Source organism: Ascaphus truei, chromosome 9, assembly GCF_040206685.1.
Source record: "Ascaphus truei isolate aAscTru1 chromosome 9, aAscTru1.hap1, whole genome shotgun sequence".
In the NCBI taxonomy this organism is placed as follows: domain Eukaryota; kingdom Metazoa; phylum Chordata; class Amphibia; order Anura; family Ascaphidae; genus Ascaphus; species Ascaphus truei.
In genome coordinates this window covers 346,013-369,427 of record NC_134491.1, presented here as the reverse complement: position 1 = coordinate 369,427, position 23,415 = coordinate 346,013, and the positions used below count along the sequence as shown (strand labels likewise).

The window sequence follows — 23,415 nt, the reverse complement described above, 5'->3', positions numbered from 1 at the left end:
ATACAAGCAGTGTTACTGTGTGTACAAAACAAGCAGTGTTACTCTGTGTACAAAACAAGCAGTGTTACTCTGTGTATAAAAAAGCAGTGTTACTGTGTATAAAAAAGCAGTGTTACTGTGTGTACAAAACAAGCAGTGTTACTCTGTGTACAAAACAAGCAGTGTTACTCTGTGTATAATACAAGCAGTGTTACTGTGTGTACAAAACAAGCAGTGTTACTCTGTGTATAATACAAGCAGTGTTACTGTGTGTACAAAACAAGCAGTGTTACTCTGTGTACAAAACAAGCAGTGTTACTCTGTGTATAATACAAGCAGTGTTACTGTGTGTACAAAACAAGCAGTGTTACTCTGTGTACAAAACAAGCAGTGTTACTGTGTGTATAAAAAAGCAGTGTTACTCTGTGTATAAAACAAGCAGTGTTACTCTGTGTATAAAACAAGCAGTGTTACTCTGTGTATAAAACAAGCAGTGTTACTCTGTGTATAAAACAAGCAGTGTTACTCTGTGTATAAAACAAGCAGTGTTACTCTGTGTATAAAACAAGCAGTGTTACTCTGTGTATAAAACAAGCAGTGTTACTCTGTGTATAAAACAAGCAGTGTTACTCTGTGTATAAAACAAGCAGTGTTACTCTGTGTATAAAACAAGCAGTGTTACTCTGTGTATAAAACAAGCAGTGTTACTCTGTGTACAAAACAAGCAGTGTTACTGTGTGTACAAAACAAGCAGTGTTACTCTGTGTATAAAACAAGCAGTGTTACTCTGTGTATAAAACAAGCAGTGTTACTCTGTGTATAAAACAAGCAGTGTTACTCTGTGTATAAAACAAGCAGTGTTACTCTGTGTATAAAACAAACAGTGTTACTCTGTGTATAAAACAAGCAGTGTTACTCTGTGTATAAAACAAGCAGTGTTACTCTGTGTATAAAACAAGCAGTGTTACTCTGTGTACAAAACAAGCAGTGTTACTGTGTGTATAAAAAAGCAGTGTTACTGTGTATAAAAAAAGCAGTGTTACTGTGTATAAAAAAAGCAGTGTTCCTGTGTGTATAAAAAAAAGCAGTGTTACTGTGTGTATAAAAAAAAAGCAGTGTTACTGTGTGTATAAAAAAAACAGTGTTACTGTGTATATAAAAAAAAACAGTGTTACTCTGTGTATAAAAAAACAGTGTTACTCTGTGTATAAAAAAGCAGTGTTACCCTGTGTCTAAAAAAAGCAGTGTTACTCTGTGTATAAAAAAAGTAGTGTTTCTCTGGGATTGTATGTGAAACAGTACTATTACTCTGGGATTGTATGTGTATAAGCACTGTTACTCTGGGATAGTTTATTTATGTAATCGTCATGTTACTCTGGGATTGTATATGTAAATGTACTGTTACTCTGCTCCCCAGTATTGTCACACTTTATTACCCCCAGCATTGTGTAACTCCTGTCTCGTGTTTCCCTCCCCGTGCAGTGGAGACGGGCAGCCCCGGGAATCTCCCGCTGGATAACTCCCTGGAACGCTCATTCTTTATCCGGATGAAGTCTACGCTCACGAAGAGAGGCGTCCACATCAAATCCTCGGGGTACAAGGTGAGAGGGTTTTAAGGCTCAGTCCATTTTGGGAACGTACAGGAGCTTGTACTGTATGAATGTAACTATTTTCTGCCGCTAACACTTCAGAACAATACGGAGCAGGGCAGAGTATACTTACGAGCAGGTTAGGAGCTCGGGCCTGACTGAGGAAGACTGCTGCGGTGATTCCTAAGGTGCAGTGATTGGGCTGAGGTGCAAAGCAACATTTCTTCAAAACAGATGTGACCGGCCCCTTTCTTACTATCAGAGCACCCAGGGGACACTGTGAGCCTCCCGAAATGTAAAGGTGGTCAGTAATAATACTAATTACAGAAGAGGAAACTTAACCCCATTTGGCCAGAACAGAGGCTCTGCGTCAGGTGGGATTTCTCTTTTGCTCAGGAAGAGAAGCAACTAAATGTTTGTTCAAGGGCTGCAGCATGTGCCCTCTCCGCCCCTTCCTATCCCCCTGCCCCCACTCACCCCGCTGTCCCCCCTCCACCCCACTGTCCCCCCTCCATCCCTCTGCCCCCCATCCCTCTGCCCCCACTCACCCCTCTGTGCCCCCTCCATTCCTCTGCCCCCACCCTCTGTCCCCCCCTCTGCTTTCCTTTTCAACTTCAAGGGCATTCATGTTGCTTCCAAATGGTGTCTGGGATAGGATTCCCCCCCAGGCTGCCTAAAGTCTAAAGGTGTCTTTGAAGAGCCTCAGTGTATAAAGAATCAGGATGCTTCCTCTCTCCTGAGGCGGGAGGGAGTGAGAGAGAGAACAATCAGAGCTGCGTCTGTGCGTGGGATTGAAGGGGAGGGGGGATGGCTGGCACTGCTGGTGCTTGCACACACAATGGGCACTGAGTATATGTCCTGAGAGTGCTGGGGGATTTGCCCTGGCAGAGAAGGGGTAGGCTGGCACTGCCAATGCTGTGTGTGCTAGAGGTAGGCTGGCAATGCCAATGCTGTGTGTAAGAGGGAGGCTGACACTGCCAATGCTGTGTGCAAGAGGTAGGCTGGCACTGCCAATGCTCGGTGTGTACAAGAGGAAGGCTGGCACTGCCAGTGCTGGGTGTGCAAGAGGTAGACTAGCACTACCAATGCTGTGTGCAAGAGGGAGGCTGGCACTACCAATGCTGTGTGTGTAAGAGGGAGGCTGGCACTGCCAATGCTGTGTGAGCTAGAGGGAGAATGGCACTGCCAATGCTGTGTGTGTAAGAGGAAGGCTGGCACTACCAAATGTGTGCAAGAGGAAGGCTGGCACTATCAATGCTGTGTGTGCAAGAGGTGGGCTGGCACTATAAGAGGGAGGCTGGCACTGCCATTGCTGTGTGTGCAAAAAGGAGGCTAGCACTACCATTGCTGTGTGTGCAAGAAGGAGGCTGGCACTACCAATGTTGTGTAGGAGGCTGGCACTACTAATGCTGTGTGTGCAAGAGGGAGGCTCGCTATGCCAATGCTGTGTGTGCAAGAGGGAGGCTGGCACTACCAATGCTGTGTGTGCAAGAGGGAGGCTGGCACTACCAATGCTGTGTGTGCAAGAGGCAGGCTGGCACTGCCAATGCTGTGTGTGTAAGACGGAGGCTGGCACTGCCAATGCTGTGTGTAAGATGGAGGCTGGCACTACCAATTCTGTGTGTGTAAGAGGGAGGCTGGCACTACCAATGCTGTGTGTGTAAGAAGGAGGCTGGCACTGCCAATGCTGTGTGTGTAAGAGGGAGGCTGGCACTACGAATACTGTGTGTGTAAGAGGGAGGCTGGCACTACCAATGCTGTATGTGTAAGAGGGAGGCTGGCACTACCAATGCTGTGTGTGCAAGAGGCAGGCTGGCACTACCAATGCTGTGTGTGTAAGAGGGAGGCTGGCACTACCAATGCTGTGTGTGTAAGAGGGAGGCTGGCACTGCCAATGCTGTGTGTAAGACGGAGGCTGGCACTGCCAATGCTGTGTGTAAGAGGGAGGCTGGCACTACCAATTCTGTGTGTGTAAGAGGGAGGCTGGCACTACCAATGCTGTGTGTGTAAGAAGGAGGCTGGCACTGCCAATGCTGTGTGTGTAAGAGGGAGGCTGGCACTACCAATGCTGTATGTGCAAGAGGGAGGCTGGCACTGCCAATGCTGTGTGTGCAAGAGGGAGGCTGGCACTGCCAATGCTGTGTGCATGAGGCATACTGGCACTATCAATGCTGTGTGTGCAAAAGGAAGACTGGCACTACCAATGCTGTTTGTGCAAGAGGGAGACTGGCACTGCCAATGCTGTGTGTGTAAGAGGGAGTCTGGCACTACCAATGCTGGGTCTGTACAAGAGGTTGGCTGGCACTACCAATGCTGTGTGTGTAAGAGGCAGGCTGGCACTGCCAATGCTGTGTGTGCAAGAGGGTGGCTGGCACTGCCAATGCTGGGTTTGTACAAGAGGGTGGCTGGCACTGCCAATGCTGTGTGTGTAAGAGGCAGGCTGGCACTGCCAATGCTGTGTGTGTAAGAGGGAGGCTGGCACTGCCAATGCTGTGTGTAAGAGGGAGGTGGGCACTATCAATGCTGTGTGTAAGAGGCAGGCTGGCACTGCCAATGCTGTGTGTGTAAGAGGGAGGTGGGCACTGCCAATGCTGTGTGTAAGACGGAGGCTGGCACTGCCAATGCTGTGTGTAATAGGGAGGCTGGCACTGCCAATGATGTGTGTAAGAGGGAGGCTGGCACTGCCAATGCTGTGTGTAATAGGGAGGCTGGCACTATCAATGCTGTGTGTAAGAGGGAGGCTGGCACTAACAATGCTGTGTGTGTAAGAGGCAGGCTGGCACTGCCAATGCTGTGTGTAAGAGGGAGGCTGGCACTGCCAATGCTGTGTGTAATAGGGAGGCTGGCACTGCCAATGCTGTGTGTAAGAGGGAGGCTGGCACTGCCAATGCTGTGTGTGCAAGAGGCAGGCTGGCACTACCAATGCTGTGTGTGTAAGAGGGAGGCTGGCACTGCCAATGCTGTGTGTAAGAGGCAGGCTGGCACTGCCAATGCTGTGTGTAAGAGAGAGGCTGGCACTGCCAATGCTGTGTGTGTAAGAGGGGGTCTGGCACTACCAATTTTGTGTGTAAGAGGGAGGCTGGCACTACCAATGCTGTGTGTGTAAGAGGGAGGCTGGCACTGCCAATGCTGTGTGTAAGAGGGAGGCTGGCACTACCAATGCTGTGTGTGTAAGAGGGAGGCTGGCACTACCAATGCTGTGTGTGTAAGAGGGAGGCTGGCACTACCAATGCTGTGTGTGTAAGAGAGAGGCTGGCACTACCAATGCTGTGTGTGTATGAGGGAGGCTAGCACTGCCAATGCTGTATGTGCAAGAGGGAGGCTGGCACTGCCAATGCTGTGTGTGCAAGAGGGAGGCTGGCACTACCAATGCTGTGTGTGTAAGAGGGAGGCTGGCACTACCAATGCTGTGTGTGCAAGAGGGAGGCTGGCACTGCCAATGCTGTAAGTGCAAGAGGGAGGCTGGCACTGCCAATGCTGTGTGTGTAAGAGGGAGGCTGGCACTGCCAATGCTGTGTGTGTAAGAGGGAGGCTGGCACTACCAATGCTGTGTGTGCAAGAGGGAGGCTGGCACTGCCAATGCTGTATGTGCAAGAGGGAGGCTGGCACTACCAATGCTGTATGTGCAAGAGGGAGGCTGGCACTGCCAATGCTGTATGTGCAAGAGGGAGGCTGGCACTGCCAATGCTGTGTGTGTAAGAGGGAGGCTGGCACTGCCAATGCTGTGTGTGCAAGAGTGAGGCTGGCACTGCCAATGCTGTGTGTGTAAGAGGGAGGCTGGCACTGCCAATGCTGTATGTGCAAGAGGGAGGCTGGCACTGCCAATGCTGTGTGTGTAAGAGGGAGGCTGGCACTGCCAATGCTGTGTGTGTAAGAGGGAGACTGGCACTGCCAATGCTGTATGTGCAAGAGGGAGGCTGGCACTGCCAATGCTGTGTGTGTAAGAGGGAGGCTGGCACTGCCAATGCTGTGTGTGTAAGAGGGAGGCTGGCACTGCCAATGCTGTGTGTGTAAGAGGGAGGCTGGCACTGCCAATGCTGTGTGTGTAAGAGGGAGGCTGACAGTGCCAATGCTGTATGTGCAAGAGGGAGGCTGGCACTGCCAATGCTGTGTGTAAGAGGGAGGCTGGCACTGCCAATGCTGTGTGTGTAAGAGGGAGGCTGGCACTGCCAATGCTGTGTGTGTAAGAGGGAGGCTGACAGTGCCAATGCTGTATGTGCAAGAGGGAGGCTGGCACTGCCAATGCTGTGTGTAAGAGGGAGGCTGGCACTGCCAATGCTGTATGTGCAAGAGGGAGGCTGGCACTGCCAATTCTGTATGTGCAAGAGGGAGGCTGGCACTACCAATGCTGTGTGTGCAAGAGGGAGGCTGGCACTGCCAATGCTGTGTGTGTAAGAGGGAGGCTGGCACTGCCAATGCTGTGTGTGCAAGAGGGAGGCTGGCACTGCCAATGCTGTATGTGCAAGAGGGAGGCTGGCACTGCCAATGCTGTATGTGCAAGAGGGAGGCTGGCACTGCCAATGCTGTATGTGCAAGAGGGAGGCTGGCACTACCAATGCTGTGTGTGCAAGAGGGAGGCTGGCACTGCCAATGCTGTAAGTGCAAGAGGGAGGCTGGCACTGCCAATACTGTGTGTGTAAGAGGGAGGCTGGCACTGCCAATGCTATGTGTGTAAGAGGGAGGCTGGCACTACCAATGCTGTGTGTGCAAGAGGGAGGCTGGCACTGCCAATGCTGTATGTGCAAGAGGGAGGCTGGCACTACCAATGCTGTATGTGCAAGAGGGAGGCTGGCACTGCCAATGCTGTATGTGCAAGAGTGAGGCTGGCACTGCCAATGCTGTGTGTGTAAGAGGGAGGCTGGCACTGCCAATGCTGTGTGTGCAAGAGGGAGGCTGGCACTGCCAATGCTGTGTGTGTAAGAGGGAGGCTGGCACTGCCAATGCTGTGTGTGCAAGAGGGAGGCTGGCACTGCCAATGCTGTGTGTGTAAGAGGGAGGCTGGCACTGCCAATGCTGTATGTGCAAGAGGGAGGCTGGCACTGCCAATGCTGTGTGTGTAAGAGGGAGGCTGGCACTGCCAATGCTGTATGTGCAAGAGGGAGGCTGGCACTGCCAATGCTGTATGTGCAAGAGGGAGTCTGGCACTGCCAATGCTGTATGTGCAAGAGGGAGGCTGGCACTACCAATGCTGTGTGTGCAAGAGGGAGGCTGGCACTGCCAATGCTGTGTGTGTAAGAGGGAGGCTGGCACTGCCAATGCTGTGTGTGCAAGAGGGAGGCTGGCACTGCCAATGCTGTGTGTGCAAGAGGTAGGCTGGCACTACAAATGCTGTGTGTGTAAGAGGGAGGCTGGCACTGCCAATGCTGTGTGCAAGAGGGAGGCTGGCACTGCCAATGCTATGTGTGCAAGAGGAAGGCTGGCACTGCCAATGCTGTGTGTGTAAGAGGGAGGCTGGCACTGCCAATGCTGTGTGTGTAAGAGGGAGGCTGGCACTGCCAATGCTGTATGTGCAAGAGGGAGGCTGGCACTGCCAATGCTGTATGTGCAAGAGGGAGGCTGGCACTTCCAATGCTGTATGTGCAAGAGGGAGGCTGGCACTGCCAATGCTGTATGTGCAAGAGGGAGGCTGGCACTACCAATGCTGTGTGTGTAAGAGGGAGACTGGCACTGCCAATGCTGTGTGTGTAAGAGGGAGGCTGGCACTGCCAATGCTGTATGTGCAAGAGGGAGGCTGGCACTGCCAATGCTGTGTGTGTAAGAGGGAGGCTGGCACTGCCAATGCTGTGTGTGTAAGAGGGAGGCTCGCACTGCCAATGCTGTGTGTGTAAGAGGGAGGCTGGCACTGCCAATGCTGTGTGTGTAAGAGGGAGGCTGGCACTGCCAATGCTGTATGTGCAAGAGGGAGGCTGGCACTGCCAATGCTGTGTGTAAGAGGGAGGCTGGCACTGCCAATGCTGTGTGTGTAAGAGGGAGGCTGGCACTGCCAATGCTGTGTGTGTAAGAGGGAGGCTGGCACTGCCAATGCTGTATGTGCAAGAGGGAGGCTGGCACTGCCAATGTGTATGTGCAAGAGGGAGGCTGGCACTGCCAATGCTGTATGTGCAAGAGGGAGGCTGGCACTGCCAATGCTGTATGTGCAAGAGGGAGGCTGGCACTACCAATGCTGTGTGTAAGAGGGAGGCTGGCACTGCCAATGCTGTATGTGCAAGAGGGAGGCTGGCACTGCCAATGCTGTATGTGCAAGAGGGAGGCTGGCACTACCAATGCTGTGTATGTAAGAGGGAGGCTGGCACTGCCAATGCTGTGTGTGTAAGAGAGAGGCTGGCACTGCCAATGCTGTGTGTGCAAGAGGGAGGCTGGCACTGCCAATGCTGTATGTGCAAGAGGGAGGCTGGCACTACCAATGCTGTGTGTGCAAGAGGGAGGCTGGCACTGCCAATGCTGTGTGTGTAAGAGGGAGGCTGGCAGTGCCAATGCTGTATGTGCAAGAGGGAGGCTGGCACTGCCAATGCTGTATGTGCAAGAGGGAGGCTGGCACTACCAATGCTGTGTGTGCAAGAGGGAGGCTGGCACTGCCAATGCTGTGTGTGTAAGAGGGAGGCTGGCACTGCCAATGCTGTATGTGCAAGAGGGAGGCTGGCACTGCCAATGCTGTATGTGCAAGAGGGAGGCTGGCACTACCAATGCTGTGTGTGCAAGAGGGAGGCTGGCACTGCCAATGCTGTGTGTGTAAGAGGGAGGCTGGCACTGCCAATGCTGTGTGTGCAAGAGGGAGGCTGGCACTGCCAATGCTGTGTGTGCAAGAGGTAGGCTGGCACTACAAATGCTGTGTGTGTAAGAGGGAGGCTGGCACTGCCAATGCTGTGTGCAAGAGGGAGGCTGGCACTGCGAATGCTGTGTGTGCAAGAGGGAGGCTGGCACTGCCAATGCTGTATGTGCAAGAGGGAGGCTGGCACTGCCAATGCTGTATGTGCAAGAGGGAGGCTGGCACTGCCAATGCTGTATGTGCAAGAGGGAGGCTGGCACTGCCAATGCTGTGTGTGTAAGAGGGAGGCTGGCACTGCCAATGCTGTGTGTGTAAGAGGGAGGCTGGCACTGCCAATGCTGTATGTGCAAGAGGGAGGCTGGCACTGCCAATGCTGTGTGTGTAAGAGGGAGGCTGGCACTGCCAATGCTGTGTGTGTAAGAGGGAGGCTCGCACTGCCAATGCTGTGTGTGTAAGAGGGAGGCTGGCACTGCCAATGCTGTGTGTGTAAGAGGGAGGCTGGCACTGCCAATGCTGTATGTGCAAGAGGGAGGCTGGCACTGCCAATGCTGTGTGTAAGAGGGAGGCTGGCACTGCCAATGCTGTGTGTGCAAGAGGGAGGCTGGCACTGCCAATGCTGTATGTGTAAGAGGGAGGCTGGCACTGCCAATGCTGTGTGTGCAAGAGGGAGGCTGGCACTGCCAATGCTGTGTGTGTAAGAGGGAGGCTGGCACTGCCAATGCTGTATGTGCAAGAGGGAGGCTGGCACTGCCAATGCTGTATGTGCAAGAGGGAGGCTGGCACTGCCAATGCTGTATGTGCAAGAGGGAGGCTGGCACTACCAATGCTGTGTGTGCAAGAGGGAGGCTGGCACTGCCAATGCTGTGTGTGTAAGAGGGAGGCTGGCACTGCCAATGCTGTATGTGCAAGAGGGAGGCTGGCACTGCCAATGCTGTATGTGCAAGAGGGAGGCTGGCACTGCCAATACTGTATGTGCAAGAGGGAGGCTGGCACTACCCATGCTGTGTGTGCAAGAGGGAGGCTGGCACTGCCAATGATGTGTGTGTAAGAAGGAGGCTGGCACTGCCAATGCTGTGTGTGCAAGAGGGAGGCTGGCACTGCCAATGCTGTGTGTGCAAGAGGGAGGCTGGCGCTACAAATGCTGTGTGTGTAAGAGGGAGGCTGGCACTGCCAATGCTGTGTGCAAGAGGGAGGCTGGCACTGCCAATGCTGTGTGTGCAAGAGGAAGGCTGGCACTGCCAATGCTGTGTGTGTAAGAGGAAGGCTGGCAATGCCAATGATGTGTGCAGGAGGAAGGCTGGCACTGCCAATTATTTGTGCAAGAGGTGGGGCTGGCACTAACAATGCTGTATGTGCAAGAGGGAGGCTGGCACTACCAATGCTGTGTGTGCACGAGGGATGCTGGCACTGCCAATGCTGGGTCTGTACAAGAGGGAGGCTGGCACTACCAATGCTGTATGTGTGTAAGAGGGAGGCTGGCACTGCCAATGCTGTGTGTGCAAGAGGGTGGCTGGCACTGCCAATGCTGTGTGTGCAAGAGAGAGGCTGGCACTGCCAATGCTGTGTGTGCAAGAGAGAGGCTGGCACTGCCAATGCTGTGTGTGCAAGAGAGAGGCTGGCACTGCCAATGCTGTGTGTGCAAGAGAGAGGCTGGCACTACCAATGCTGTGTGTGTAAGAGGGAGGCTGGCACTGCCAATGCTGTATGTGCAAGAGGGAGGCTGGCACTGCCAATGCTGTATGTGCAAGAGGGAGGCTGGCACTACCAATGCTGTGTATGTAAGAGGGAGGCTGGCACTGCCAATGCTGTGTGTGTAAGGGAGAGGCTGGCACTGCCAATGCTGTGTGTGCAAGAGGGAGGCTGGCACTGCCAATGCTGTATGTGGAAGAGGGAGGCTGGCACTACCAATGCTGTGTGTGCAAGAGGGAGGCTGGCACTGCCAATGCTGTGTGTGTAAGAGGGGGTCTGGCACTGCCAATGCTGTGTGTGCAAGAGGGAGGCTGGCACTGCCAATGCTGTATGTGCAAGAGGGAGGCTGGCACTGCCAATGCTGTGTGTGCAAGAGGGAGGCTGGCACTGCCAATGCTGTGTGTGTAAGAGGGAGGCTGGCACTGCCAATGCTGTATGTGCAAGAGGGAGGCTGGCACTGCCAATGCTGTATGTGCAAGAGGGAGGCTGGCACTGCCAATGCTGTATGTGCAAGAGGGAGGCTGGCACTACCAATGCTGTGTGTGCAAGAGGGAGGCTGGCACTGCCAATGCTGTGTGTGTAAGAGGGAGGCTGGCACTGCCAATGCTGTGTGTGCAAGAGGGAGGCTGGCACTGCCAATGCTGTATGTGCAAGAGGGAGGCTGGCACTGCCAATGCTGTGTGTGTAAGAGGGAGGCTGGCACTGCCAATGCTGTGTGTAAGAGGGAGGCTCGCACTGCCAATGCTGTGTGTGTAAGAGGGAGGCTGGCACTGCCAATGCTGTGTGTGTAAGAGGGAGGCTGGCACTGCCAATGCTGTGTGTGCAAGAGGGAGGCTGGCACTGCCAATGCTGTGTGTGCAAGAGGAAGGCTGGCATTGCCAATGCTGTGTGTGTAAGAGGGAGGCTGGCACTGCCAATGCTGTGTGTGTAAGAGGGAGGCTGGCACTGCCAATGCTGTATGTGCAAGAGGGAGGCTGGCACTGCCAATGCTGTGTGTGTAAGAGGGAGGCTGGCACTGCCAATGCTGTGTGTAAGAGGGAGGCTCGCACTGCCAATGCTGTGTGTGTAAGAGGGAGGCTGGCACTGCCAATGCTGTGTGTGTAAGAGGGAGGCTGGCACTGCCAATGCTGTGTGCAAGAGGGAGGCTGGCACTGCCAATGCTGTGTGTGCAAGAGGAAGGCTGGCATTGCCAATGCTGTGTGTGTAAGAGGGAGGCTGGCACTGCCAATGCTGTGTGTGTAAGAGGGAGGCTGGCACTGCCAATGCTGTATGTGCAAGAGGGAGGCTGGCACTGCCAATGCTGTATGTGCAAGAGGGAGGCTGGCACTGCCAATGCTGTATGTGCAAGAGGGAGGCTGGCACTGCCAATGCTGTATGTGCAAGAGGAAGGCTGGCACTGCCAATGCTGTGTGTGTAAGAGGGAGGCTGGCACTGCCAATGCTGCGTGTGTAAGAGGGAGGCTGGCACTGCCAATGCTGTATGTGCAAGAGGGAGGCTGGCACTGCCAATGCTGTGTGTGTAAGAGGGAGGCTGGCACTGCCAATGCTGTGTGTGTAAGAGGGAGGCTCGCACTGCCAATGCTGTGTGTGTAAGAGGGAGGCTGGCACTGCCAATGCTGTGTGTGTAAGAGGGAGGCTGGCACTGCCAATGCTGTATGTGCAAGAGGGAGGCTGGCACTGCCAATGCTGTGTGTAAGAGGGAGGCTGGCACTGCCAATGCTGTGTGTGCAAGAGGGAGGCTGGCACTGCCAATGCTGTATGTGCAAGAGGGAGGCTGGCACTGCCAATGCTGTGTGTGCAAGAGGGAGGCTGGCACTGCCAATGCTGTGTGTGTAAGAGGGAGGCTGGCACTGCCAATGCTGTATGTGCAAGAGGGAGGCTGGCACTGCCAATGCTGTATGTGCAAGAGGGAGGCTGGCACTACCAATGATGTGTGTGCAAGAGGGAGGCTGGCACTGCCAATGCTGTGTGTGTAAGAGGGAGGCTGGCACTGCCAATGCTGTATGTGCAAGAGGGAGGCTGGCACTGCCAATGCTGTATGTGCAAGAGGGAGGCTGGCACTGCCAATACTGTATGTGCAAGAGGGAGGCTGGCACTACCAATGCTGTGTGTGCAAGAGGGAGGCTGGCACTGCCAATGATGTGTGTGTAAGAGGGAGGGTGGCACTGCCAATGCTGTGTGTGCAAGAGGGAGGCTGGCACTGCCAATGCTGTGTGTGCAAGAGGGAGGCTGGCGCTACAAATGCTGTGTGTGTAAGAGGGAGGCTGGCACTGCCAATGCTGTGTGCAAGAGGGAGGCTGGCACTGCCAATGCTGTGTGTGCAAGAGGAAGGCTGGCACTGCCAATGCTGTGTGTGTAAGAGGAAGGCTGGCAATGCCAATGATGTGTGCAGGAGGAAGGCTGGCACTGCCAATTATTTGTGCAAGAGGTGGGCTGGCACTAACAATGCTGTATGTGCAAGAGGGAGGCTGGCACTACCAATGCTGTGTGTGCAAGAGGGATGCTGGCACTGCCAATGCTGGGTCTGTACAAGAGGGAGGCTGGCACTACCAATGCTGTGTGTGTAAGAGGGAGGCTGGCACTGCCAATGCTGTGTGTGCAAGAGGGTGGCTGGCACTGCCAATGCTGTGTGTGCAAGAGAGAGGCTGGCACTGCCAATGCTGTGTGTGCAAGAGAGAGGCTGGCACTGCCAATGCTGTGTGTGCAAGAGAGAGGCTGGCACTGCCAATGCTGTGTGTGCAAGAGAGAGGCTGGCACTGCCAATGCTGTGTGTGTAAGAGGGAGGCTGGCACTACCAATGCTGTGTGTGCAAGAGAGAGGCTGGCACTACCAATGCTGTGTGTGTAAGAGGGAGGCTGGCACTGCCAATGCTGTGTGTAAGAGGGAGGCTCGCACTGCCAATGCTGTGTGTGTAAGAGGGAGGCTGGCACTGCCAATGCTGTGTGTGTAAGAGGGAGGCTGGCACTGCCAATGCTGTGTGCAAGAGGGAGGCTGGCACTGCCAATGCTGTGTGTGCAAGAGGAAGGCTGGCATTGCCAATGCTGTGTGTGTAAGAGGGAGGCTGGCACTGCCAATGCTGTGTGTGTAAGAGGGAGGCTGGCACTGCCAATGCTGTATGTGCAAGAGGGAGGCTGGCACTGCCAATGCTGTATGTGCAAGAGGGAGGCTGGCACTGCCAATGCTGTATGTGCAAGAGGGAGGCTGGCACTGCCAATGCTGTATGTGCAAGAGGAAGGCTGGCACTGCCAATGCTGTGTGTGTAAGAGGGAGGCTGGCACTGCCAATGCTGCGTGTGTAAGAGGGAGGCTGGCACTGCCAATGCTGTGTGTGTAAGAGGGAGGCTCGCACTGCCAATGCTGTGTGTGTAAGAGGAAGGCTGGCATTGCCAATGCTGTGTGTGTAAGAGGGAGGCTGGCACTGCCAATGCTGTGTGTGTAAGAGGGAGGCTGGCACTGCCAATGCTGTATGTGCAAGAGGGAGGCTGGCACTGCCAATGCTGTATGTGCAAGAGGGAGGCTGGCACTGCCAATGCTGTATGTGCAAGAGGGAGGCTGGCACTGCCAATGCTGTATGTGCAAGAGGAAGGCTGGCACTGCCAATGCTGTGTGTGTAAGAGGGAGGCTGGCACTGCCAATGCTGCGTGTGTAAGAGGGAGGCTGGCACTGCCAATGCTGTATGTGCAAGAGGGAGGCTGGCACTGCCAATGCTGTGTGTGTAAGAGGGAGGCTGGCACTGCCAATGCTGTGTGTGTAAGAGGGAGGCTCGCACTGCCAATGCTGTGTGTGTAAGAGGGAGGCTGGCACTGCCAATGCTGTGTGTGTAAGAGGGAGGCTGGCACTGCCAATGCTGTATGTGCAAGAGGGAGGCTGGCACTGCCAATGCTGTGTGTAAGAGGGAGGCTGGCACTGCCAATGCTGTGTGTGCAAGAGGGAGGCTGGCACTGCCAATGCTGTATGTGCAAGAGGGAGGCTGGCACTGCCAATGCTGTGTGTGCAAGAGGGAGGCTGGCACTGCCAATGCTGTGTGTGTAAGAGGGAGGCTGGCACTGCCAATGCTGTATGTGCAAGAGGGAGGCTGGCACTGCCAATGCTGTATGTGCAAAAGGGAGGCTGGCACTACCAATGATGTGTGTGCAAGAGGGAGGCTGGCACTGCCAATGCTGTGTGTGTAAGAGGGAGGCTGGCACTGCCAATGCTGTATGTGCAAGAGGGAGGCTGGCACTGCCAATGCTGTATGTGCAAGAGGGAGGCTGGCACTGCCAATACTGTATGTGCAAGAGGGAGGCTGGCACTACCAATGCTGTGTGTGCAAGAGGGAGGCTGGCACTGCCAATGATGTGTGTGTAAGAGGGAGGGTGGCACTGCCAATGCTGTGTGTGCAAGAGGGAGGCTGGCACTGCCAATGCTGTGTGTGCAAGAGGGAGGCTGGCGCTACAAATGCTGTGTGTGTAAGAGGGAGGCTGGCACTGCCAATGCTGTGTGCAAGAGGGAGGCTGGCACTGCCAATGCTGTGTGTGCAAGAGGAAGGCTGGCACTGCCAATGCTGTGTGTGTAAGAGGAAGGCTGGCAATGCCAATGATGTGTGCAGGAGGAAGGCTGGCACTGCCAATTATTTGTGCAAGAGGTGGGCTGGCACTAACAATGCTGTATGTGCAAGAGGGAGGCTGGCACTACCAATGCTGTGTGTGCAAGAGGGATGCTGGCACTGCCAATGCTGGGTCTGTACAAGAGGGAGGCTGGCACTACCAATGCTGTGTGTGTAAGAGGGAGGCTGGCACTGCCAATGCTGTGTGTGCAAGAGGGTGGCTGGCACTGCCAATGCTGTGTGTGCAAGAGAGAGGCTGGCACTGCCAATGCTGTGTGTGCAAGAGAGAGGCTGGCACTGCCAATGCTGTGTGTGCAAGAGAGAGGCTGGCACTGCCAATGCTGTGTGTGCAAGAGAGAGGCTGGCACTGCCAATGCTGTGTGTGTAAGAGGGAGGCTGGCACTACCAATGCTGTGTGTGCAAGAGAGAGGCTGGCACTACCAATGCTGTGTGTGCAAGAGAGAGGCTGGCACTACCAATGCTGTGTGTGCAAGAGGGAGGCTGGCACTACCAATGCTGTATGCAAGAGGGAGGCTGGCACTGCCACTGCTGTGTGTGTAAGAGGGAGGCTGGCACTATCAATGTTGTGTGTGTAAGAGGCAGGCTGGCACTGCCAATGCTGTGTGTAAGAGGGAGGCTGGAACTGCCAATGCTGTGTGTAAGAGGCAGGCTGGCAATGCCAATTCTGTATGTAAGAGGCAGGCTGGCATTGCCAATTCTGTGTGTGTAAGAGGCAGGCTTGCACTGCCAATGCTGTGTGTAAGAGGGAGGCTGGCACTGCCAATGCTGTGTGTAAGAGGGAGGCTGGCACTGCCAATGCTGTGTGTGTAAGAGGGAGGCTGGCACTGCCAATGCTGTGTGTGTAAGAGGCAGGCTGGCACTGCCAATACTGTGTGTGTAAGAGGCAGGCTGGCACTGCCAATGCTGTGTGTAAGAGGGAGGCTGGCACTGCCAATGCTGTGTGTAATAGGGAGGCTGGCACTGCCAATGCTGTGTGTAAGAGGGAGGCTGGCACTGTCAATGATGTGTAAGAGGGAGGCTGGCACTGCAGCTCTCCGGGGGTTTCCTTTGCACTATGCAGTGCTATTCTATAAAACACCTTATGGTCTATTCACTTGAATGGGCTGTAAGATGTCTTCCAGCCCTGTGTGTGTTAGTACATATGGGCCATAATTTCTGGAGTGCAATAGCATTACAAGTAAAGAAAGGTATCACTGCAGAAAGCACGAGAAGGAATATTCTTATGGTGGAGGATCAGGGTTTGTCACTCATGTAGTAGAAGTTGAATTGAAATCCCAAATCGGTGTTCTGCGCAGCATTGCAGGCCCCGAGTGTGGTGGTGTGGTTACGGGAAGGTCAGTGGAATGAGAGCCGCTTCCTAACGCTGTAACTCCACTTTAAATTGAGACGTGCGGCTCCCCGCGTCACATTGGATTTAGCCGCTGAAATATATAAACGTTTCACGGGAGCCTCTGATGTGTCTCTTGCCACGAGCGATCTAGCAGCAAAACTCCTCACATGCGTCAGCGAGAGAAACCGCCTCTCCGCATTCTCTTCTCCTCTCCCTCTTTCTTTCTGTATGAAGTGATCTCTCTCGCCCTGTTAAATGTTAGACCATCATCAAATCTAAACGTGGTTTGGCCATGCGCATTAAAAGAGGTCACTGGTCTTGTCTTATTCTTTTTTTATTTATTTTGTTTCTGCTCTCTCTCCTCTAATTCTTTCTCTCTCTCGTTCTTGCTCTCCTCTCACTCTTTTTCTCTCTCTCTTTCTACTATTCTTTCTTTCTCTCTTTTTGTATCCTCTTGCATTCACTCAGACTTTCTCAATCTGTTTCTTTCTTCCTTCCCACACTCTCTCCCTCTCTCTCTCACCTCTTTCCTTCTCCATCTCCTCCCTCTCTCTCCCACCTCTTTCCTTCTCCATCTCCCCCCTCTCTCTCTCACACCTCTTTCCTTCTCCATCTCTCCCCCCTCTCTCTCTCCCACCTCTTTCCTTCTCCATCTCCCCCCCCCCTCTCTCTCTCCCACCTCTTTCCTTCTCCATCTCCCCCCCTCCCTCTCTCTCACCTCTTTCCTTCTCCATCTCCCCCCCTCTCTCTCACCTCTTTCCTTCTCCATCTCCCCCCCCTCTCTCTCTCCCACCTCTTTCCTTCTCCATCTCCCCCCCCTCTCTCTCTCTCTCTCTCTCTCATCTCTTTCCTTCTCCATCTCCCCCCCCCTCTCTCTCTCCCACCTCTTTCCTTCTCCATCTTCCCCCCCTCTCTCTCTCCAACCTCTTTCCTTCTCTATCTCCCCCCCTCCCTCTCTCTCACCTCTTTCCTTCTCCATCTCCCCCCCCTCTCTCTCACCTCTTTCCTTCTCCATCTCCCCCCCTCTCTCTCTCCCACCTCTTTCCTTCTCCATCTCCCCCCCTCCCTCTCTCTCACCTCTTTCCTTCTCCTTCTCCCCCCCCTCTCTCTCACCTCTTTCCTTCTCCATCTCCTCTCCCTCTCTCCTTCACGCCCTCTCTCCCTCTCAGCATTACCGGCCCTGCTATTAAACCCTCCTCTCCCATGCAGGTGACTCTGATGTGTCCCTTTGTATCCTTGTCCCCAGGTAATCCACGTGACGGGGCGGCTCCGGCTCCGCATATCTCTGTCCCACGGACGCGCTGGGGCCGGGCAGGTGATAGGTATGGTGGTGGTGGCGCACGCTCTCCCTCCCCCTACCATCAACGAAGTCCGGATCGACTGCCAGATGTTTGTGACGCGCGTCAACATGGACCTCAATATCATATACTGTGAAAATAGGTACGCTCCTGGGCCAAAGAGCTGACAATCTACATTAAAGGAACATGCTATCTGTCCTTTGTATTTCTCAACTGCTAATCCCTTCATACAATATAGAACAGAGTTAGCCAACTTCAGTTCTCAAGGGCCACCAACAGGTCAGGTTTTCTGGATATCCTGCTTCAGCTCAGGTGGTGCAGTCTTCGATTGAGCCCCTGATTGAACCACCTCTGATATAGAATATAATATATATTAAAACAGGTCTGAATGAGTCTGGTAATACAAACTCCAGAACGCGTTGGTTGTATATTTTGGCTCTTATATAAACCTGATTACAGACAGGTTATCAAATCCGAGATGGGTCACCCTACATTAGATATAAACCCAGGGCTGTGTGAGCCTGTCCGTGTCACACGCAGATGCCTTCAGTGGTTTTCCCTATCCCCTCTGCTGGTCCATCAGTGTATACAGTGCTGTGCTATAAGTCCTATTGTTCTGTGCTGTATCATTAGCAGGCTAATTATTCGTGTTATATAATGATGCAGATCACTGCTATTATCTCCAGCCGTATTACTATTACCGTTATTAGGGGTTATTATAGGCATTGTTATTTATATCATTCACGGGCTAATATCTGTTGATTATTATAATTCCGATACAGCAGCACAGAAAGCACCGGTCGCTCGTGCTTGGGGTAATTAGTGGGCTCGTTGTTTTCCGCCTTCACGATCCGACAGAAATAATTACTCGCTAATTACTTCCAGTTACCCATGCTCTGCAAAGTCTAAGGACAAAGGGGACAGATTTAACCCGTTCAACAATGCAGAGGGGGATGTGACACTCCACACTTCTTTGGCACAGAATGGGTTACAGTAATTTAAAACAATTACAGCAAAGAAAAGTGGGTTTTAATGATTTCTTTTTACAAGCTGTATCTGTACTGCATAAATTAACCCCTTCACTGTCACACATTGCTTTTGCATTCTACGTTCCTTGCTGGGGCCCTGACACTTTTGTCTGTGTTAATGGGCAGGGTCAGCGATTACATGGACCTCAGCGCTGTGGATCTGGTGGGCAAGAGATGCTATTACTTCATCCACGCAGAGGACGTGGAGGGCATCAGACACAGCCACCTGGACTGTGAGTACCCTGTGCAGGCACAAACCTGCAAACTGAGAGCATGCAGCACTGTACAGCCATACTGAGTATGGCCACACAGCACCACATATCTTCCACTCAGAGACCCAACACACACATTATTACAGCCCCCCTCTCCTATCACCAGCGCAGAAAGGGTTACAACAGCACTTATATGATATATATATATATATACTGTATATATGTCAATCAATCAATGAATGTACGCAACTATATATTTGTATATTTCTAGCACATTTGGTTAATTAAAGCAGGGTTTGTATTATTTATTGTAGTTTAGATATTTGTTTAGTACACACGTGTGTGTGTGTGTGTGTGTGTGTGTGTGTGTATGTATATATATATATATATATATATATATAGAGGGAAAAAACAATAGCGCATCAAAATTAAATATCAACACAATATAAAGTGATAAATAACACAATATATAATTCTGGAGGAGGTGCTACCAGTGACTACCTGTCCCTATCTCAGATGGTGCCAATTAGGTCCACGGCCCCACCACCGCCGAGAGGGAGAAATTGGTGAAGATGACCTAGGCGCAATTGGGAAGAGAACAGGAATGTGAAAAAATATAAATCCACAATATATTTGAAAAATAATGAGGCACTTTAGTTGATGGGGATCCCGAAACAAATTGTCACTACAGCCAATTGGGAAAGGGAATTGTAACTGCATTCATTGAGACTGTTGATTGTTTCACTATGGATGGAATAATGAAGGTAATTTAACCAGTATAATAAGATAGGTAGTTGTCTTCTAAAAATCACATTTATTATAAAACTTCCTCAAGTACTGATATAAAAAACATCAATGTTTAGTTGAGAGAGGATAACACTGAATAATATAGTTGGAATAAGTGTCCCAATTTGTATCCAAGCCTTTAAAAAGACTTTGAACAACCGGTTGGATCCGTAGGGAAAAGTTCCTATAGTATAGGATATAGCTCACACAGAAATGACAATGGAAGTGCGTCTCCTCACCCTCCGTCATGTTCTTCTGGGTGGTGGGAGATTTGAATATTGTAAACTTCTGGTCAGCGTTCAAACACTGCTTCGAGAGAGGGAGGGGAGAATATGGGGGGGGGGGACACTTATGGGAAGGGAGGGAAGTAACTCAACCTCTTCTCCTTCTCCGTGTCCTCTCGATTCACTCGCCCCTTCTCTTATATCACTGCATATCACAGTTCTGAATCTCCAAACCGCAACTCGACCCTCTACCTCTGTCTCCTCCTTTCTTGCCGACTGGGCTTCCGTGAGTTCGGCGTCTCCGTGTATGCGGCTTGCTTCCTCCACACTCACCGCTTCCGCACCACGTGGGGGTCACTTCACGTCTCTTGCGAGACGTTCCACTTAGAAACTGCACTGTGTGTTGTCCGATCACTACTGCAAATTGTAGCAGTCTAGTTGAATGTAGAACAGATGCTAGGATCGGGAAAAAAAAGGACCGCTGACGAAGACATTGTATGTTGAAACGCGTAGGGTTAATCAGTTGAAGAGAGGTACACCGTTGGCAAGTCTTTTTTTCCCGATCCTAGCATCTGTTTTACATTCAACTAGACTGCTACAATTTGCAGTAGTGATCGGACAACACACAGTGCAGTTTCTAAGTGGAACGTCTCGCGAGACGTGAAGTGACCCCCACGTGGTGCGGAAGCGGTGAGTGTGGAGGAAGCAAGCCGCATACACGGAGACGCCGAACTCACGGAAGCCCAGTCGGCAAGAAAGGAGGAGACAGAGGTAGAGGGTCGAGTTGCGGTTTGGAGATTCAGAACTGTGATATGCAGTGATATAAGAGAAGGGGCGAGTGAATCGAGAGGACACGGAGAAGGAGAAGAGGTTGAGTTACTTCCCTCCCTTCCCATAAGTGTCCCCCCCCCCCCCCCCCATATTCTCCCCTCCCTCTCTCGAAGCAGTGTTTGAACGCTGACCAGACGTTTACAATGTTCAAATCTCCCACCACCCAGAAGAACATGACGGAGGGTGAGGAGACGCACTTCCATTGTCATTTCTGTGTGAGCTATATCCTATACTATAGGAACTTTTCCCTACGGATCCAACCGGTTGTTCAAAGTCTTTTTAAAGGCTTGGATACAAATTGGGACACTTATTCCAACTATATTATTCAGTGTTATCCTCTCTCAACTAAACATTGATGTTTTTTATATCAGTACTTGAGGAAGTTTTATAATAAATGTGATTTTTAGAAGACAACTACCTATCTTATTATACTGGTTAAATTACCTTCATTATTCCATCCATAGTGAAACAATCAACAGTCTCAATGAATGCAGTTACAATTCCCTTTCCCAATTGGCTATAGTGACAATTTGTTTCGGGATCCCCATCAACTAAAGTGCCTCATTATTTTTCAAATATATTGTGGATTTATATTTTTTCACATTTCTGTTCTCTTCCCAATTGCGCCTAGGTCATCTTCACCAATATATATCTATATACAGTGTTCGACAAACCTATACATTTGCACGCCCCGGGCGAGTGGATTTAACATCGTGGCGAGCTCCTATTGGCCCAAGCATCACACGTTTGGTACTAGGTGGCGAGTAGATTTTTTTGTTGATTTGTCGACCACTGTCTATATATATATCTATATCTATATCTATATATATATATATATATATATATATATATATATATAGTGTGTGTGTGTGTATATATATATACAAGGTCTGTGTAAATACAGACACACGGCCCCTGTCAGGCTGCCTCTGGGACACACTCCCTGCATCGTCTGATAAATGGAATTTGTACGTTAAAGCCATTTTTATGGATGTTTTATTCAATGTGAAAGTCTTAATTGAGCCCTAAATTACGGAAAGCAGAAGCTGCCAAGAGCAGGCAGGTGTCATTTGGCCTCCATAAAGGTCACCCTGTCTGCCGCGGGAGTCACCGCGCGGCTGCTAATATCTCCGGCGCGCAGAGGATTTACTAATGAAGGGCCCTGTGTGACACCGCACCGCTAGATAACCGTACACTCCCCCCCAGGACCGACATTCACCTGTGGCAGTGAGGCGTGGAGTTTAATTCTGAGTGATTGATGGACTTCGTGCTTTTAAATAACCAGACGCCAGTCTCTATCTTTTATTCATTTCTCACTGTGCGCAGAAACATGGGAGGGGTGTGACTTGCTTTAGCTCCTCCTCTTTGTGCGATGTCCCTGTATGTTCAGCAGGACTTGCAACCTGCAAAGTGCCCTCCCCTACTACTGGTCCCATCGCAGGGGCAGGGCAAGTTAGGGATGGGGCAGGGCAAGTTAGGGATGCGGCGGGGCAAGTTAGGGATGGGGCGGGGCAAGTTAGGGATGGGGCGGGGCAAGTTAGGGATGGGGCAGGGGCAAATTAGGGATGGGGCAGGGGCAAGCTAGGGGTGGGGCAGGGACAAATTAGGGATGTGGCAGGGGCAAGTTAGGCATGGGGCAGGGGCAAGTTAGGGATGGGGCAGGGGCAAATTAGGGATGGGGCAGGGGCAAACTAGGGATGGGGCAGGGACAAATTAGGGATGTGGCAGGGGCAAGTTAGGCATGGGGCAGTGGCAAGTTAGGGATGGGGCAGGAGCAAGTTAGTAATACGGCAGGGGCAAATTAGGGATAGGGCAGGAGCAAGTTAGGAATAGGGTAGGGGCAAATTAGGGTGTAGCAGGATTGGGGCAAGTTAGGAATGGGGTAGGGCAAGTTAGGGATGGGACATGGGCAAATTAGGGATGGGGCAAATTAGAGATTGGGCAGGGGCAAGGGCAAATTAGGGATGGGACAGAGTAAATTAGGGATGGGGCAGGGGCAAATTAGGGACAGGTGTGGGGCAAGATAGAGATGGGGCAGGGGTAAATTAGGGATGGGGAAAAATAGGGATGGGGCAAATTAGAGATGGGACGGAGTTAGTTAGGGGTGGGGCAAGTTAGGGATAGGGCATGGGGCAAGTTAGGGATGTGGTAGGGGCAAGTTAGGGATAGGGAAGGGGCAAGTTAGAGATGGGGCAGGGGCAAGTTAGGAATACGGCAGGGGCAAGTTAGGGATGTAGCAGGATTGGGGCAAGTTAGGAATGGGGTAGGGCAAGTTAGGGATGGGACATGGGCAAGTTAGGGATGGGGCAAATTAGAGATTGGGCAGGGGCAAGGGCAAATTATGGATGGGACAGAGTAAATTAGGGATGGGGCAGCGGTAAGTTAGGGACAGGTGTGGGGCAGGGGTAAATTAGGGATGGGGAAAAATAGGGATGGGGCAAATTAGAGATGGGAAGGAGTTAGTTAGGGATGGGGCAAGTTAGGGATAGGGCAGGGGCAAGTTAGGGATGGGGTAAGGGCAAGTCAGGGATGTGGTAGGGGCAAGTTAGGGATAGGGAAGGTGCAAGTTAGAGATGGGGCAGGGGCAAGTTAGATTTGGGATGGGGCAAGTTAGGGATGTGGCAGGGGCAAGTTAGGGATGTGGCAGGAGCAATTTAGGGATGGAGCAGGGGCAAGTTAGGGATGGGGCACAGGCAAGTTAGGGATGGGACGGGGCAAATTAAGGATGGGAAAATTCCTGAGTGATCAGCATTTCCCGCAGAACACCTCAGAAAAAACATGTGGAATTGTTTTTTCTCCTTCTGACAAAAAGTTAATTTGTTAAATGAAGCTAGTTAAGTTACATTGATACGTTGTTTATCTATCTCTATCTATCTATATCCCATATGTGAGCTATGGCATACGCCAATTGTAAAGGCCAGCAATGTGTTTTACAAAGAAATCTATTCTGTGATTTATACAGTGGGTTCCCAATCCCAAGGAGTCAAAAAAATCTAAACAGAAAATAAATCCGCTCCCATTTCTGGTGAGTGGAGCGCGGATATTCCCGGCGCTATGTTCCAGGCTTTCTAGGACCTGT

The 23,415-nt window shown here is 51.8% G+C and overlaps 1 protein-coding gene across 8 annotated transcripts in view; it reads left to right on the top strand.

The window, feature by feature from the left end:
- NPAS3 (neuronal PAS domain protein 3) overlaps positions 1–23,415 on the top strand; it is a 414,873-nt gene that overhangs the window by 358,308 nt on the left and 33,150 nt on the right. For all 8 annotated transcript variants that reach the window (XM_075613155.1, XM_075613154.1, XM_075613156.1 and 5 more), the window contains 3 exons: positions 1,462–1,580; positions 17,204–17,397; positions 18,410–18,516. In XM_075613155.1, the coding sequence (XP_075469270.1) occupies positions 1,462–1,580; positions 17,204–17,397; positions 18,410–18,516 (420 nt within the window). The remainder of the gene's footprint in view (positions 1–1,461; positions 1,581–17,203; positions 17,398–18,409; positions 18,517–23,415) is intronic.